Here is a 17,757-nt window from a genome sequence, read left to right as displayed (position 1 = left end):
AAAAAAAAAAAGAAGTAAAAAAAATAGTTTTGTTCAAACATTACAGAGTGAGAATAGTATTGTTTTGGAAATGTTATTTTAATATTCGAATTAAACATTTTAACATGGATAATTAATTTTTTCTTTGTTTATTCACAGAGCAGCAAAATTAAACAGTAGAAATACTGCAAGTCGTATCTTCAAGCGGTGAAAGCGGGTAAGAAAACAATGCAATCCATTTTTTTATGGCTTTCCCAAAAACGTACAGTAGAGGGCAGTGGTGTCAAAAGGAGGCTTCCATGTTAATAATTACCATACATGATTATTTTAGGGTAATTTAAAACCATTAAATGCATCTTAACGCAGTTATTCATAGACCTTAAATAATAACTGGATTTTGGAAAAGAATTCAGCCTATTACAAAGATCTTCTATTATGACAGGAGTGTTCTGTTGCTTAGCACTAGCTTTGCTGCTGATTTTAGGATTTTGCTACAGAAAAGTCTAAAAAATTGCCATGAAAACAGGACAGGAAAAAAAAAACTCTGTGTCTAATGCAGGGGTGTGCAAACTTTTTGACTCGCGGGCCGCATTGATATAACAAAATTCCCGGGGGGGGGCAGACTATATATTTTACACGTAACAGTCCACCTGGTATTATTGTATCTGTAAAATTGTCATGCAATCTGCTATTATTATTTATTATTTTATATTTATATTTAAACATTTTAAAAATAATAAAATATTATAATAATTAAAATAAAATTAAAATAATAATTATTATATTATTATTATGTAAAATATGCAAATATAACAATATTATTATATATAATTAATATAATAATTAGCATTAATATAATAAATATAATAATCATAATAGTTATAATAATAATATTCATTCATTCATTTTCTACTGCTTTTTCCTCACGAGGGTCGCGGGGGGTGCTGGAGCCTATCCCAGCTGTCTTCGGGCGTAAGGCGGGGTACACCCTGGACTGGTCGCCAGCCAATCACAGGGCACATATAGACAAACAACCATTCACACTCACATTCATACCTATGGACAATTTGGAGTCGCTAATTAACCTAGCATGTTTTTGGAATGTGGGAGGAAACCGGAGTACCCGGAAGAAAAACCCACGCATGCACGGGGAGAACATGCAAACTCCACACAGAGATGCCCGAGGGTGGAATTGAACCCTGGTCTCCTAGCTGTGAGGTCTGTGCGCTAACCCCTAGACCACCGTGCCGCCCATAATAATAATATAATAATTATTATTTTAATTTTTATTATTATTATGTGCTTGTGTCTCTTTTTTCAGGAGCACTTTGTAAACAACAGACCATGTCAAACAACGAAATTGATACAACCATCAAAAGGTTGGCTCAGGCCATGATGCCAGGTTGTATGTTGAGTTTAAATTAAATACTAAAGATTGGGCGGGCCGTATTCAAACACTTGGCGGGCCGGATGTGGCCCCCGGGCCGTAGTTTGCCCACCCCTGGTCTAATGTAATTTGGTTGACACATGACCTCACCTGACCTCAATTGTGCTGAGTGTGCGAAAGTGGCAAAAATGAATCGACTATTTTCATACCGGCATATTATTAGTCAGCTCAAGTGGTGGGAAGAAGTACCTTGTCATCAATTCTGCCATTGGTTCTTCTTCCCCCCCCCCCGACACGACATTTTCCAGCACAAAGGCCCCCTCGGGAGGTCATCAAACCTTTTTATATGGCGTGTGCAACAATATGATCCTGCAGGAGGCTACTTTAGATATCTTTTTTTTTATTATTCTTTCATGCATTTTAAAATATACTGAAGTACAATCTCATTATTTAGCATATGCAACTGGAATGATAATATATGTAGTGATGGCCATAAACGAATGCAAATATGTATGCACAATATTAACATTGTAATCCGTGCAGAAAAATGTAGGCCACCAATGCAAACGGCTTCAAAGTGATGAATAATAGAGATGGGGGGGGGTAACAAGTCTGCAGCATATTCACGTGTTACATCATGAAAGAGATTTGTCGCCTATCTGCATTTAGTAGCTTTGACCCACATATACTTGTGATGTGTGCAACATCAAAGATTTTTTTTTTTCATTTCAAAACATGCCTCTTTTTAAGACAACTTTTGTATTCTGTTTGTGACAAAGAGATTTTTTGTGTCCAATTTATCCAATTGCATATATATTTTTAAGTAATTTAAAAATGATACAGCATAATTAGTAAATGTTAGCTATGTTAACTTCTACTGTAACTAATTCCTACTAGCCTATATTATTGTTTAGGTCACTCGAATTAATTTTGTTTGCTTACATATCTTTTAATTTTATTTTTTTAAATTTTTTTATGCTTGAAAATTTTTATTTAGGCAAAAAATACATGCACAACACGTGTGTTCCAGTCCTCAGGTCTTGTTAATATAAAATATCAAAATATAAAAATAGTTTTCAAATCACATCAGTTGTAATAACGGTCCAAATCAACCATCATAATTTTTTTTTTAATTTTCAATTTTAATATAACTGCTTATATGCTGTCATTGAAGAAGTAGTAAACACATTTTATAGCTATAAACTTTTAAGGAGGCGTGGCTTTGCGTAAAATACGTAATGATCGTCATTTGTGACCAATCAGCAATCTTATTATTATTAGTAGGCGTGTACTTGGTCATTCGGACCAATCAGAGCGGAGAATGGTGCTACGTCACTGGGAAATCAAAGTTGTTGTAGAGCGCGTCCGGGTAGGAGATGTGAAAAGTAGCTGGTGGGTAAAAGAGAGAAACCAAGCAGCGACTCGTGGAAAGCTTCCACGCTCCGGAATAAAAAAATCACAGTAAATAAACGTTTTATCATCTAAAGACGCTTTTGACTGGATTATAGCACAAATAAGCTCCGATATGGATTGAATATCGTTGGACTACTAACGATGTTAATGTCGTCACACGCCTAGCTTTCTCCATTCATTTCTTACAGTTTTGCTATCAAGTGAGGATTAAATTTTTTAATCCACTCGAGATGACGGAAATCAACGAGAAGGAGAGTGAACCACAGCACCGGGACCTCCAACGACCGCAAGCCACTGTGCCAAGCCAGCCGGAATCAAAGGTAAGCTAACACCTGTCATTGTTTTAACAGTATTGATTCTCAAAGTGTGGCGCGTGCGTCGCTCGTGATCAGAGGGTGCCATCAAATGGTACGGAGATTTTTTTTTTTTGTAAAATTAAAAGTATACTAAAAACTAGGCGTCACAAGCCCTTGTGATATTAAAAAATGTCAAGATTTCTCATTCAGTATAGAGAAATTTTTATTTTTGGCTTCTAAGAAGTCAAATAGTGTATCACGCAGTAATTGCAAATTAACCTGGTCATTTTGCTGGCATCTCCTTGCCGTGTTTATTCCATAGAACAACAGTACGGAACGGATTGAGACATTTTTGTCCTTTATACAGTCTTTTTTTTTTCTTGGTGGGTGCTCTGTGGATGAAAAGTACTAAGTTAATACTAAAAAATACTTAGTTAATTTTCTGAGTTACCCGCCTATATATGGCTAGGGTCTTAGTTGTAGCAGCCGTGGGTCTCGCACAACTCGTTTAAGCTGCTTTAATTAGTATTTAAGTACTTTGACCTTTAGGGTTGCACTATAGATATCGACGTTTGTGTGTGTTGAGTTCATGCATACAATTTTGAATATATATATTCAAAATGAATATATATATATATATATACATATATATATAACAATTTTATTCATCGTCATTATTCTGAAAAACCTGCTGAAAATACTGATTTTTGTGATACTTTTTGGTACTTTTGGGTACTAACTAAGCCTACTGTGTTTTTTTTTAGCATTGGCAGTCACAACAACACACCTGCAAATCACATTGAGCGTTTTTTTTTATTTTTTTGTCCCCCGTCACCCCATCTCCCGGGACCCTCCATCAATGAGCCAAGCGTTCACGTTGTTGATGGCGCCCCCCCTCCCCCCATGAATTTATGAGCCAATCCCGGAGCAGATGTTTGCTGTGTTTATAGCTGGCGAGCTAGGCTCGTAATTCACAAAAACTGGCCACCTTGGACTTGCTAATAACACAATAGGGTGTTGTCTGTTATCCTCAGACTATAGAAAGGATACACAAGCACAGTTTGAACGTCTCGACTGTTGTGCAAGTGTAAAAAGAAGTTAACCACTGCAGGAAATTACACTAGCCACAGCGTTCAAGAAAGTGGCAACTTTGTGCATCATTGTAACGTTTATAACTGAGGGTAAAAATGTAAAAATCAGTTCATGAATGTCAATAAAGTGTAAAAATAAGTATACATAATAACACGACTGTAAAGCAACAAGTTGCGACCTTCCAGAAGGTCGAACTCTAACCAAAACAGACTTTAAAAATCATATATATCCAATTAATTAATTTTAGAAAGCCAAAAATATTAACACAAAATAAATTTTTATGGTTTTACATGCAAAGAAAACAATTTGAAATGCATTTAAATACATATAAATAAAGAATGAAACATTTAAGTTACTTTTACCTTCAGTGAAGATGCGATTCTGTTCCCAAAGACACAATTTGGCAGCAAAATTATCCACCATCTTCCTGTTATTTCTTCAATTCCATAGTATTTTTCCCCTCAATAACCGAAAATGGAGTCAAAGAAAATTGCATGGCAAAATAGAAAGACGGTTGTAGTCGATCTCGCGGTCACATTGTGTCTTTGGGAACAGTCACAGCTCCATAGAAGGTCAAATTAACCTTGTTTTATGCATGTAACACTATAAAAACACATTTCTCAGAGTCAACTGCTGATGACATCATAGACAGGCGACGTAATGTAGCTGACTTTTATTTTGTTTAGCTAGCTAATAGAATGCTAACAATGACAAATCCATGAGGAACACAGTTGTATTAACAAAACAACAATGTATTGTATGCTAACCAGGGACTGTATGTAAACCAAGGCATAAATGTTGTGTTTGTGTGTGTGGCAGAAACTTTCAAAATTAATCAACAAACATGCTAACCGCATTTCTAATGTGTTTACTAATTGAATTGACTTTGCTAGCATAAAGCAAAAACTTCAAATTTACAGAAGGGTCAGCCATGTTGTCGCCATATTGTGCTAACATTTTGAAACCAGATTCATGTATCAAATGATTATTGCACTCAATATCTGAGCGTCAACCATTTTGTACTGAGCAGCCAGGGTATAGATGCATGTACCGCTACATGGTTATAACTTCCATTTCCTGTTTTACGGTCATAATTAGCGTTGTGCACGTTGCTAGTTCTCATCAAGTAGTTCAAAGTTGACTTCTCCTAATGACGGACGCGCATGCCCACTGAGGTTGTGCAGTGTGGAACAGGGAAAAGGGGGGGGGGGGGGGGGGGGTAGGAGTGCTCAGCGGGCTGGCCGGTAAATGCTGAGCAGGCATTTTGCATCCGTGCTCAGCTCCACTCCACTGAGCCTCTGCGCACAAAACCCATCACAGTCTCAGCCAGCGTAGACGTTTTTATGAGATGGAATTATGGCGAGTTTTTGCTTCTTACCCCGCACACTTCCCTTTTCACTCAATTCCCTCGACGTCCCCTCCACTCCACTCCCCTCGTTGGCTTCACTTCTCGCTTAATCATCACACTCTAATATCCCATCTTGCAAAATACACTCCATTAGGTAGGCACACCTAATATGATAAAGACATACTGTAAAGTCTGACTTATTTTGTTTACAAGCTAAAGGAGCAGTGCTGAGTTGCCAGATAGGCTGCCAGGATACCCATGTCCTGATTTAGACCATAATATCCAGATGGTTAGCATAGCCACATATCCATAATGTTGTCTCCGGTATGTCATGGATGCATATGTTGAACAATAATGGGGCGAGGACAGATCCCTGTGGAATACACCAGTATAGATTCTGTAGCATATAGTATATTTTCACCATGTTGTGTTTTACGGTTTTAATATAACGGTAATGGTTTAATTTCATTTGAACATGCATCAGATTACAATTGAATGCATCACATAATCAGTTCACAGTTCCACATGTCCAAAAAGGAGTAGGAAGAAGCAAAGCTTATTAAATCCTACCCGTCCATCTGGTACTTTTACAATCAGTAACTGTTACATTTGTTCACTTCCTGCTTTCCATAATACAGTTTAGGTTTTTTTTGTTTATATATAAAAAAATGGAAAAAAATGCAAGAATAAAATAAAATTTAATTTAATTTAATTTAATTTAATTTAATTTAATTTAAATTATGCAGAGGCTGAAATCCTGTCAGAAAAGTTATCCAGATTGTTACCAATATGTAAATGTTCTTTACAATTTCAGCTTTTTACACAAGACTCTGCTGAATTTGAATTTTTTTATCGTTTTATATCGTCATATTGTGATATATTGTAACATTGGGTCCATATCGCCCAACCCTAATTCTTAGCTTTATTAGTATTAAAATGATTTGAACCTCAATCAAGATTGAAATTTCACCTCATCATTAATTTAAAGCATCAGCGAGACATCCTTCCTCACCTCCGCACCTCCGCACCTCCTCCGTAGATGTAAACATCACATCTCCTGACACCTTATCATAGGCTTTATGTACAGGAGACGCACACAAGCCTATCTCTCCTGGTCAGAGGACAAGTAGCGCCCTGCTAACAGTGATAAACAGGAGTCCTTGCCCTTGTCGACTGCTGTAGCACAGTAGCGCTCCTTTCCCCCCCCTACTTTTATCCTCGGAGGAGTTGAATTCATGCGCTGTGCCTGTGCACTTCCCGCGAACCCACATGACGTGACATCTGCGGGGAAGGGCGGCTGAAAAAAGGAACATCACCCTTTATGCAGCTAGCATCCAGTCACGCCAGCATAAGAAAAACACTTTTCCCCACAGAATTGGTAGACATTTGCATTTTGTTTGCTTTACCTGCAGTAGGTGATGGAGAAAATAAAAATAGAAAGAAGAAGACGCCAACAAAATAAAGAAGAAATATAATTTCTCTTTATAAAGTAAAAAAAAAAATCCTAAAAACTTTAATGTTTAGGAATTGTGAGTAACAAGACCAACTTGTGAAACTAATGTCGCCAACAAGTCATCACGCAGCTGGCAAACCGGGCGCAAAACGCGGGGGAAGACATAGCATGTTAGCATTAGCCTCCTCGACTCCCACAAAGCAGCAGCTGTCCTCCAGAAGACACATCGTGACAACAATAACATCTTCAAACTGCCCCGTTGCTGACTCCGTATTTACATATAGGAGCCCAGAGGGAAGCGGACGTCATCGCAGCGCACTGGCAGGCACCAGTGAATCCTTTGCTTGGATGCTATGCATTATGGGAAAACGTTGAAATATACTCATTCATTCATTTTCTACCGCTTATCCTCACGGGGGTCGCGGGGGTGCTGGAGCCTATCCCAGCTGTCTTCGGGCGAGAGGCGGGGTACACCCTGGACTAGTCGCCAGCCAATCACAGGGCACATATAGACAAACAACCATTCACACTCACATTCATACCTATGGACAATTTGGAGTCGCTAATTAACCTAGCATGTTTTTGGAATGTGGGAGGAAACCGGAGTACCCGGAGAAAAGATGGCAGAGGGTGGAATCGAACTCTGGTCTCCTAGCTGTGTGGCCTGCACGCTAACCACTCAATCCAGAATACAGTCATTAAGTTTCAAAAATTCATAAATGTATTAATTGATCGCTGTCTTGTGGTTTACTATAGCCTATTATTAGTCAAATCAAATATTGCAATACATTTATTCATTCATTCATTTTCTACCGCTTACCCTCACGAGGGTCGCGGGGGGTGCTGGAGCCTTCGGGCGAGAGGCGGGGTACACCCTGGACTAGTCGCCAGCCAATCACAGGGCACATATAGACAAACAACCATTCACACTCACATTCATACCTATGGACAAAATATCATTAGCACATTACTATCACATTACTATCATTACTATCAGGAGAACCAGAGTATAGAGTAGAGTGAGCCACCTGCTGTGGCCCACCAAAGTGCTCTATATTCGGACACGTACTCAGAGCAGCCAGTGCGCCGCCACGGAGGTCAGGAGAACCGGAGTATAAAGTGGTGGAAGCCACCTGGCGCGGTCGGGCAAGGTGCCCTGTATTTATGCACACGCTCTGAGCAGCCGGTGTGACGCCAAGAAGGTCTCTGGCAAATATTCTGTACTTTTCAAACGCCACAGCACAATAAGCCCCCGGGTGTTTTAGTTGGCTGATATATTTTTTTTTTGGGGGGGGGCTCTCAATAGGGAATGTTTGTTTATAAGTCAGCTCAGAAGCGGTAGTGGTAATAAATCAGATTTATCGGTATGATGTTCTGATTGGCGAAGTCATGAAGTGGTTGGCGCACAGGCCTCACAGCTTGGAGACGCGAGTTCGATTCCACCCTCACCCAATTCTGTGTGGAGTTTGCATGTTCTCCCCGTGCATGCGTGGGTTTTCTCCGTGTACTCCGGTTTCCTCCCACATTCCAAAAACATGCTAGGTTAATTAGCGACTCAAAATGGTCCATAGGTATGAATGTGAGTGTGAATGGTTGTTTGTCTATATGTGCCCTGTGATTGGCTGGCTGGCCACCAGTCCAGGGTGTACCCCGCCTCATGCCTGAAGTCAGCGCTGGGATAGGCTCCAGCATGCCAGTGACCCTCGTGAGGATAAGCGGTATTGAAAATGAATGAATCATATCGGTCTTGGTTTGGAAAAAATATATTGTGCATCTCCAATAATAATAATAATAATAATAATATGCTCCATAAATTATAATACCATAGATATCGAATCAATTAAATGCTCATGTTTTTTCTGTTAATTAAGTAGTTTATAATATTAAAATTTCTGACCATTTTTTGCATTTTACGAGATATTTAATTTGTTTTTTATTAGCTGTAAGCTATAATTATTAATATTATTAAGTTTGTGAAATATTTGACTTTGTGTGTAGTGAATCTATAGCAGGGGTTGGGAACCTTTATGGCTAAGAGAGCCATGAAAGCTGCATATTTTAAGGTGTATTCCCATGAGAGCCATATCATATATTATTTTTTATATTTTTTTTAACATTGAATACAACTAAAATAACATTTTCATTATACATTTCAGCTTTACAGATGCCATGACACATGGGTGGTATCAGATAAAGTAATGACAACTACTACCGGGGTGTTTATGTACTGTACTCAAATGGGCGGCACCACAATTGGACGAAATATGAGGCGGTCTATTCTGCCTAGCAACCGTCTCATAAATAGAAATACATTTCCATTCATTTTAATATAAAATTGCTAACATAGCAACATTCTTAATGCAAAAACTATATTCAGAAAAAGATGATTTGTGTTCTGATTGCTATGCATAGCAAGGTTGTCAGAGAGGTCGCTCTCTCGCCTAACGAGGGCCTCAGCTGGAGTGATGCTTAATGAGGTCACCTTCTGATTTGAGGCTCAGGTTCTGCGACCCGCTCCAATGTGAGAACCTTCCCTTCAGAACCGTACTGTACATGTGATGCTAGTCCCCCTTTAAATACTTAATACTTAAATACATCCCAACCACATGACCGCCACCCCTTAATAGAAATGCATTTGTTTGGAGATGTCTCCAGATGTCTTGCTTCGGCGTTCCTCACACACTCGCTACTCAATCATTAATTTATCCCAGTATTCCTCACAGCAGCCTATTTATAGAAGCTTTGGGCAAAGTCTGTACTGTATGTGCTCGTTTTTAAACAAAACCAAAGAGCAAGGCTCCTCACTGGGGTGGACATCGATGGTGGTGCTTCCGTTCTCAACTTCTACCTTTTTATTTATTGCCAGTTTTTATAAGAATTTAGTAGGATTTAATGAAAAAAGTATTCATGCTACTTTGAATTTAGGGTGCAAAATGTGCAGAATGTCAACATTCATTCATTCATTTTACACCCTGGACTGGTGGCCAGCCAGCCAATCACAGGGCACATATAGACAAACAACCATTCACACTCACATTCATACCTATGGACAATTTGGAGTCGCTAATTAACCTAGCATGTTTTTGGAATGTGGGAGGAAACCGGAGTACCCGGAGAAAACCCACGCATGCACGGGGAGAACATGCAAACTCCAAACAGAGATGGCCGATGCTGGAATCGAACTAGGGTCTCCTAGCTGTGAGACCTGTGTGCAACCCACTTGCCCACCGCACAGCCCCTTTTTAAACCATTAATTAATTTTCTATGGCTTAACCTCATGAGGGTTGTGGGGGGTGCTGGAGCCTATCCCAGCTGTCTTTGGGCAAGAGGCGGGGTACACCCTGGACTGGTGGCCAGCCAATCACAGGGCACATATAGACAAACAACCATTCACACTCACATTCATACCTATGGACAATTTGGAGTCGCTAATTAACCTAGCATGTTTTTGGAATGTGGGAGGAAACCGGAGTACCCGGAGAAAACCCACACATGCATGGGAAGAACATGCAAACTCCAAACAGAGATGGCCGAGACTGGAATCGAACTCGAGTCATCTAGCTGTGAGACACATGTGAAACCCACTTGTCCACCGTGCAGCCCCTTTTTAAACCATTAATTAATTTTCTATGGCTTAACCTCATGAGGGTTGTGGGGGTGCTGGAGCCTATCCCAGCTGTCTTTGGGCAAGAGGCGGGGTACACCCTGGACTGGTGGCCAGCCAATCACAGGGCACATATAGACAAACAACCATTCACACTCACATTCATACCTATGGACAATTTGGAGTCGCTAATTAACCTAGCATGTTTTTGGAATGTGGGAAAAAAACGGAGTACCCGGAGAAAACCCACATATGAGATAGCCGAGGGTGAAATTGAACCCTGGTCTCCTGCGCGCTAACCACTCGACCACCGTGCCGCTCACAGTGTTTGTACAGTTATCTAATTCTAGCCCCAGAATGGAGCATTACTGCACTCACAACACATATTTACAGCACATTTAGAATACAGGAAGTGAACAAATTGTTGTGAAACAGAGAGGGGAATTGTGCTATGAATTGTGACGTATTCCAATGTTATTACTAGTACTGAGCAGCCATGACAGATGCACATTATATCTAACGGTGCTGCGACTACGGTGAAATTCGGTATTAAGATTAGCAAAAATATGCTTTTACGTGTTAGCCTATGCCTGTGGGGCTTAGCTACGTTCTCCTCCAAAAGTCAGATAAGTAATGGAGCAACATCCATTATTAAATGCGTCTCTTAGCACAGAGACGTCAATTGAAGAAAGCAGACATTCATCTCCTGGTAGGAAAGGTTTTTTTTTTTATTTTAACTGGCAAAAAAATGGGTCAACGGAGACGACTATTCAGCACTCGCACTAATTGGCATCTTTTGAATGCGTAGCTCAGAGAGGAAGACGAGCTACTTGCTCAATATTATTGATTGGGCTTTTTCCCGCCGTGGGAGCGCTGGCGATGGTGATTCGGTGGCTTTCAAGTAAAGCTCAAAGGTGCAATCAGCATGATGAGGACATATATAAGGTCTAAAATATATTATAGCGCACTTCTGGAACGGCCATTTTGTCCTCGTTCGGGCTGTTTCCTTGATGTACGGGACTAGTAACGTGATAATGTTATGATGTTTTATATTATGCGAGCTCAAAAGACTGGGATAGGCTCCAGCACCCCCGTGACACTCGTGAAAATGAATGAATGAATAAAAATGTAAATACATATACTGCAAATATAGCTACAGTACTACAATAAGAGTATTGTGCCATATCAACCAGACAATACACTACCAATGTATGATGCAGAATATTAACCAACTACTATGCGAGCTCAAAAGACTCAAGTGTATGAATGTGAGTGTGAATGGTTGTTTGTCTATATGTGCCCTGTGATTGGCTGGCCACCAGTCCAGGGTGTACCCCGCCTCTCGCCCAAAGACAGCTGGGATAGGCTCCAGCACCCCCACAACCCTCATGAGGTTAAGCCATAGAAAAGTAATTAATGGTTTAAAAAGGGGCTGCACGGTGGACAAGTGGGTTTCACATGTGTCTCACAGCTAGATGACTCACGTTCGATTCCAGTCTCGGCCATCTCTGTTTGGACTACTCCGGGTACTTTGGGTACTCCTTTTTTTTTTTTTTGGGTTTCCTCCCACATTCCAAAAACATGCTAGGTTAATTAGCGACTCCAAATTGTCCATAGGTATGAATGAGAGTGTGAATGGTTGTTTGTCTATATGTGCCCTGTGATTGGCTGGCCACCAGTCCAGGGTGTACCCCGCCTCTGGGATAAGACAGCTGGGATAGGCTCCAGCATGCCTGTGACACTTGTGAAAATGAATGAATGAATGAATAAAAATGGCTGCTGGAATGTAAATACATATACTGCATATATAGGTACAGTACTACAGTAAGAGTATTGTGCCACATCAACCAGACAATACACTACCAATGTATGATGCAGAATATTAACCAACTACTATGCAAGCTCAAAAGACTCAGTAAGTGGTATGAATGTGAGTGTGAATGGTTGTTTGTCTATATGTGCCCTGTGATTGGCTGGCCACCAGTCCAGGGTGTACCCCGCCTCTCGCCCAAAGACAGCTGGGATAGGGTCCAGCATGCCTGTGACCCTCGTGAGGTTAAGCCGTAGAAAATGAATGAATGGTTTAAAAAGGGGCTGCGCGGTGGAAAAGTGTGTTGCACACAGGCCTCACAGCTAGGAGACCCCAGTTCGATTCCAGCCTCGGCCATCTCTGTGTCGAGGATAAGCGGTATAGAAAATGAATGAATCATATCAGTCTTGTTATTGTATTGGTTTGGAAAAAATATATTGTGCATCTCTAATAATAATAATAATATGCTCAATAAATTAGAATACTGTAGATATCAAAAATCAATTAAATGCTCAGGTTAGTTCAGTAGTTTACAATATTAAAATTTCGGACCATTTTTTGCATTTTATATATTTTATATATATATTTATATATATTCAATTTCATATTGAATTTTTTTTATTAGCTGTAAACTATAATTATTAATATTATTAAGACTCATTCATTCATTTTCTACCGCTTTTCCTCACGAGGGTCGCGGGTGAATGCTGGAGCCTATCCCAGCTGTCTTCTAGCGAGAGGCGGGGTACACCCTGGACTGGTGGCCAGCCAATCACAGGGCACATATAGACAAACAACCATTCACACTCACATTCATACCTATGGACAATTTGGAGTCGCTAATTAACCTAGCATGTTTTTGGAATGTGGGAGGAAAAAACGGAGTACCCGGAGAAAACCCGCGCATGCACAGGGAGAATATGCAAACTCCACACAGAGATGGCCGAGGGTGGAAATTGAACCCTGGTTTCCTAGCTGTGAGGTCTGCGTGCTAACCACTCCATAATACAGTTATTAAGTTTCAGAAATTCATAAATGAATTAATTGATCGCTGTCTTGTGGTTGACTATAGCCTATTAAGACACAAGTTTGTGAAATTTTGACTTTATGTGTAGTGAATCTATAGCAGGGGTCGGGAACCTTTATGGCTAAGAGAGCCATGAAAGCCATGAACATTTTTAAGGTGTATTCCCATGAGAGCCATATCATATATTATTTTTTAATATATTTTTTTAACATTGAATACAACTAAAATAACATTTTCATTATACATTTCAGCTTTACAGATGCCATGACACATGGGTGGTATCAGATAAAGTAATGACAACTACTACCGGGGTGTTTATGTACGGTACTCAAATGGGTGGCACCACTTATTTCCACCATAGTCCATCCACTCAGTCTTTGTCATTAGTAGCTACTGTTTGTTTTTTTTAATAGAAGCAAATTAAAAAAAAGAGTCAGCAAGCAGGATAAGAATGTGCATCAGATGCCAAGGTGCAGGCCGCTCAATGAAAGCAATCAAACATGAATTTAAAGGGATATCGATCCTCGTTCCATTCGCACACTTCACAAGTTTGTGAACTCAGGAAGCGGACGGGAGTGCAATAGCGTTGATGGAAGATCAGAAACAAGCCTGACCGAGCAAGGACACTCAAAAAAGGGTTACAGAGTATTTTAGTAGGAAGGTGTTCTAATATGGTAGCGGAACACCTGACCTTGTCCTCGCCGAAAACTGTCAATCATACATTATTCAATGTCATGGGAGTCTGTACATCATGATGACGTGTTTTTATATTTCAACTTTTCACTACTTGAGGTCATATCCACTAATCCGTATCCATATTCACCACACAGCTCGGAGATCCGGGTTCGATTCCCCGCATCTATATGTGTGGAGTTTGCATGCTCTCCCCGTGCATGCGTGGGTTTTTTCCGGGTACTCCCACATTCCAAAAACATGCTAGGTTAATTAGCGACTCTAATTGTCCATAGGTATGAATGTGAGTGTGAATGGTTGTTTGTCTATATGTGCCCTGTGATTGGCTGGCCACCCCACCTTTCACCGAAGTCAGCTGGGATAGGCTCCAGCACCCCCGCGACCCTCGTTAGGATAAGCAGTAGAAAATGAATGAAGGAATATTGACAAACAACCATTCACACTCACATTCATACCTATGGACAATTTGGAGTCGCTAATTAACCTAGCATGTTTTTGGAATGTGGGAGGAAACCGGAGTACCCGGAGAAAACCCACGCATGCACGGGGAGAACATGCAAAAAGATATGGCCAAGGGTGGAATCGAACTCGGGTCTCCTAGCTGTGTGGCCTGCGCGCTAACCACTCCATAATATGGTCATTAAGTTTCAAAAATTCATAAATTAATTAATTGATCGCTGCCTTGTGGTTGACTATAGCCTATTATTATTCATTCATTCATTCATTCATTCATTCATTTTCTACCGCTTTTTCCTCACGAGGGTCGCGGGGGTGCTGGAGCCTATCCCAGCTGCCTTCGGGCGAGAGGCGGGGTACACCCTGGACTGGTGGCCAGCCAATCACAGGGCACATATAGACAAACAACCATTCACACTCACATTCATACCTATGGATAATTTGGAGTCGCCAATTAATGTGACATTTAAGTGTGAACATCCCATAATTTCTGATGTTGTGGGTGTTTTTTTGTCTTCCACTCCAGAGTTTGTTAACATGTTTTTCTGCTCGTCTTGCAGCTCCAGCGACTGAAGCGCTCCCTGTCCTTCAAATCAGTCATGCGCAGCAAGAGCATGGACAACTTTTTTCAGCGCAGCAACGGCGAAGCACGTCCGCCTTGCACGCTCATTGTCCCCGCGGCCCCACCGCCGTCGCCTCCCCCGTGTTCAGAATCCTCCTTCTCTCCGTCCGCCAGCCCCAACCCTTCTCTCACCGAGTCGTCCCACTCTCCGTCCATCAGTCCCTCGTCGTCTCTCACCTGCAAGAGTCTACCCAAGTCTCCTTGTCAGCCCACAGCTCCACCCAAGACTCATTGTTTCCAGGAACACGTCTTCCGGAGGCCGACGAGCTGTGAGCGATGCAAACATATAATCCAAGGTAATAGTTGACGTCATACATTAAGTTTTGCATTTGTTGCATATTGTATTTCTATTATTATCAATCAGAACATTGAACCTTGTGGCTATTTTATGGCTATTTTCTAATCTTGCAATAATAAGAATATTCATTCATTCATTCATTCATTCATTCATTTTCTACCGCTTTTCCTCACGAGGGTCGCGGGGGGTGCTGGAGCCTATCCCAGCTGTCTTCGGGCGTAAGGCGGGGTACACCCTAGACTGGTCGCCAGCCAATCACAGGGCACATATAGACAAACAACCATTCACACTCACATTCATACCTATGGACAATTTGGAGTCGCTAATTAACCTAGCATGTTTTTGGAATGTGGGAGGAAACCGGAGTACCCGGAGAAAACCCACGCATGCACGGGGAGAACATGCAAACTCCACACAGGTCTCCTAGCTGTGAGGTCTGTGCGCTAACCCCTAGACCACCACCCATAATAAGAATATAATTATAATAATTATAATAAGAACTCATGACGAGCTTGACAACCCATTGGAAGTCATTACTCAGACTGACTCACTTCTGTGTACAAAGTAAGCTAAACTCATCACTTAACTTAACAGTCAAAAGGGTACCTAAGAAATGTACAATACAAGTCTCAAAAGGAGTAAAAAAAAAAATCGAAAACTATTTTCACGTTTTCCATAATGCATTAAGTCCCAGCAAAGCATCTTGTTGATTATTACTGCAATGTTGCCTCTGCCCACCAGAGGTAGCCCAGAGGGAGGCTGACGTCACCGCAGCGAGAGGAATAGCCAATGGAATGCTTTACTGAGACTAAATGCATGACAATAACAGTGACGGTGCTTTTATATTTTCAATATGGTTTTTCAAATTCTTAATTTTTACATCGATTTTTTTTTCCATGTTGTCCCATGAAGGAATTAAAATATCACAGTAGTTGAGTCAATGAATTCCACATTCTTACCATTCAAACGTCCATCCATTTTCTATGCAACTTGTCGAGAGTATGCTGGAGCCTATCCCAGCTGTCGTCATATAGTTGGTGGGTAGACAAATTATTTTTTTCAGATTAAAATGAACAAAGCATTATTAGAGCCCTGTAGACATGACAAAACACGACTATAGTCACATTTATACTCTTTTTATTTACAACATATTGCGCAACTGCAGGGTCTCGAGACACATGCTAACTCGCAAACTAGAGAGCTAGCGACCTAAACGGTAGCCTTCAAGTTATTTCCTTTCAACTTAAATAGCCAAAAACTTACCACTTCCACACGGATAGGGAGGATAACTATTAACAGTTATTTAACCTTTAACATGAACATGACTCAAACGTAATAATTTTTTTCTGGGTACATGATACCATACAGCATCCATATCAAACTTGCGCGGGCCGCATTAACATTAAACTTTCATATCAAGGCGGGGGCCTCAAACTAGTGTCCTGCGTGCCACATTTGGCCCGCGGGCCGCGTGTTTGAGACCCCTGCTTTTGATGTTCCATCTTGGAGATTCGTGTTGTCTCAGCTACTTTGGAATGAGATGGTCTCGCCGTTGAATGCAGTGCCGACGGTCCACTTACGCAAACTCATAAATGTCCAAATGGGGGCATTGTTTCAGACTCAACGCTGCAGTGAGGATTGAGGATTTGACAAATGACAAACAGTGTTAGTCTAAGTCCTTGACTGTGTACTGCAATGACATGTTTGTATGCATGCAGGCAACTCCAAGCAAGGACTGCGTTGTAAAGTCTGCAAGCTCGCCGCTCACCTCTGGTGTTCTTCTGAGCTCTCCCAGCAACCCTGCATGGGCAAGGTAGGGCACCCGGTCAGTGTGTATTATACCTAAACATTACAACTCGCCATATTCAATAGAATTTACTACAAAATGCATCACTGAGGCTCATTCAAAGTCACTCAAAAGCAGCATAATTTATACACGTTCGGTAAAATAGCATACTATTTCTCACATTTTATGATCTGAAAGTACTTCCAAATGCTTGCTGTCTACTTGCAAAAAACTCGTAGAGACTCGATTGTTGAAGGGAAGACTCCACAGGATCGACTCTGTGACGTAAGCGCTGTCCCACTCCCCACCATGCGCATTAAAAGAGAAACAGATGAAGTGTTTCTTTCCTCATGCAAACTGTGTAATCCTCACGAGAGGCTTGCTGACGAAGAACACCTCAACTTAGTGTGAGTGTGCGTGTGTGTGTACCTTGGGATGTGCAAATTGTGGCATGCAGGCCATTTGCGGGCTGCATTTTTTATTGGTTCGTCAA

General features: G+C 40.9%; 1 protein-coding gene across 6 annotated transcripts in view; it reads left to right on the top strand.

Annotated features, from left to right (window-relative positions):
- The first annotated feature begins 47 nt into the window (after positions 1-47).
- The window catches only part of LOC131109471 (SH3 and cysteine-rich domain-containing protein 2-like), a 31,838-nt gene continuing 14,128 nt past the window's right edge, over positions 48-17,757 (top strand). For 2 of the 6 annotated variants that reach the window (XM_058061524.1, XM_058061520.1), the window contains exons 1-3: positions 2,338-3,099; positions 15,119-15,476; positions 17,197-17,291. In XM_058061524.1, the coding sequence (XP_057917507.1) occupies positions 3,010-3,099; positions 15,119-15,476; positions 17,197-17,291 (543 nt within the window). In that variant the 5' untranslated portion in view covers positions 2,338-3,009. Of the gene's footprint in view, positions 197-2,336; positions 3,100-15,118; positions 15,477-17,196; positions 17,292-17,757 lie in introns of those variants that run through there. The other 4 variants (XM_058061522.1, XM_058061523.1, XM_058061526.1 and 1 more) reach the window with 4 other exon arrangements.

Source organism: Doryrhamphus excisus, chromosome 22, assembly GCF_030265055.1.
Source record: "Doryrhamphus excisus isolate RoL2022-K1 chromosome 22, RoL_Dexc_1.0, whole genome shotgun sequence".
Lineage (NCBI taxonomy): Eukaryota > Metazoa > Chordata > Actinopteri > Syngnathiformes > Syngnathidae > Doryrhamphus > Doryrhamphus excisus.
This window is presented reverse-complemented; position numbering and strand designations above follow the sequence as displayed.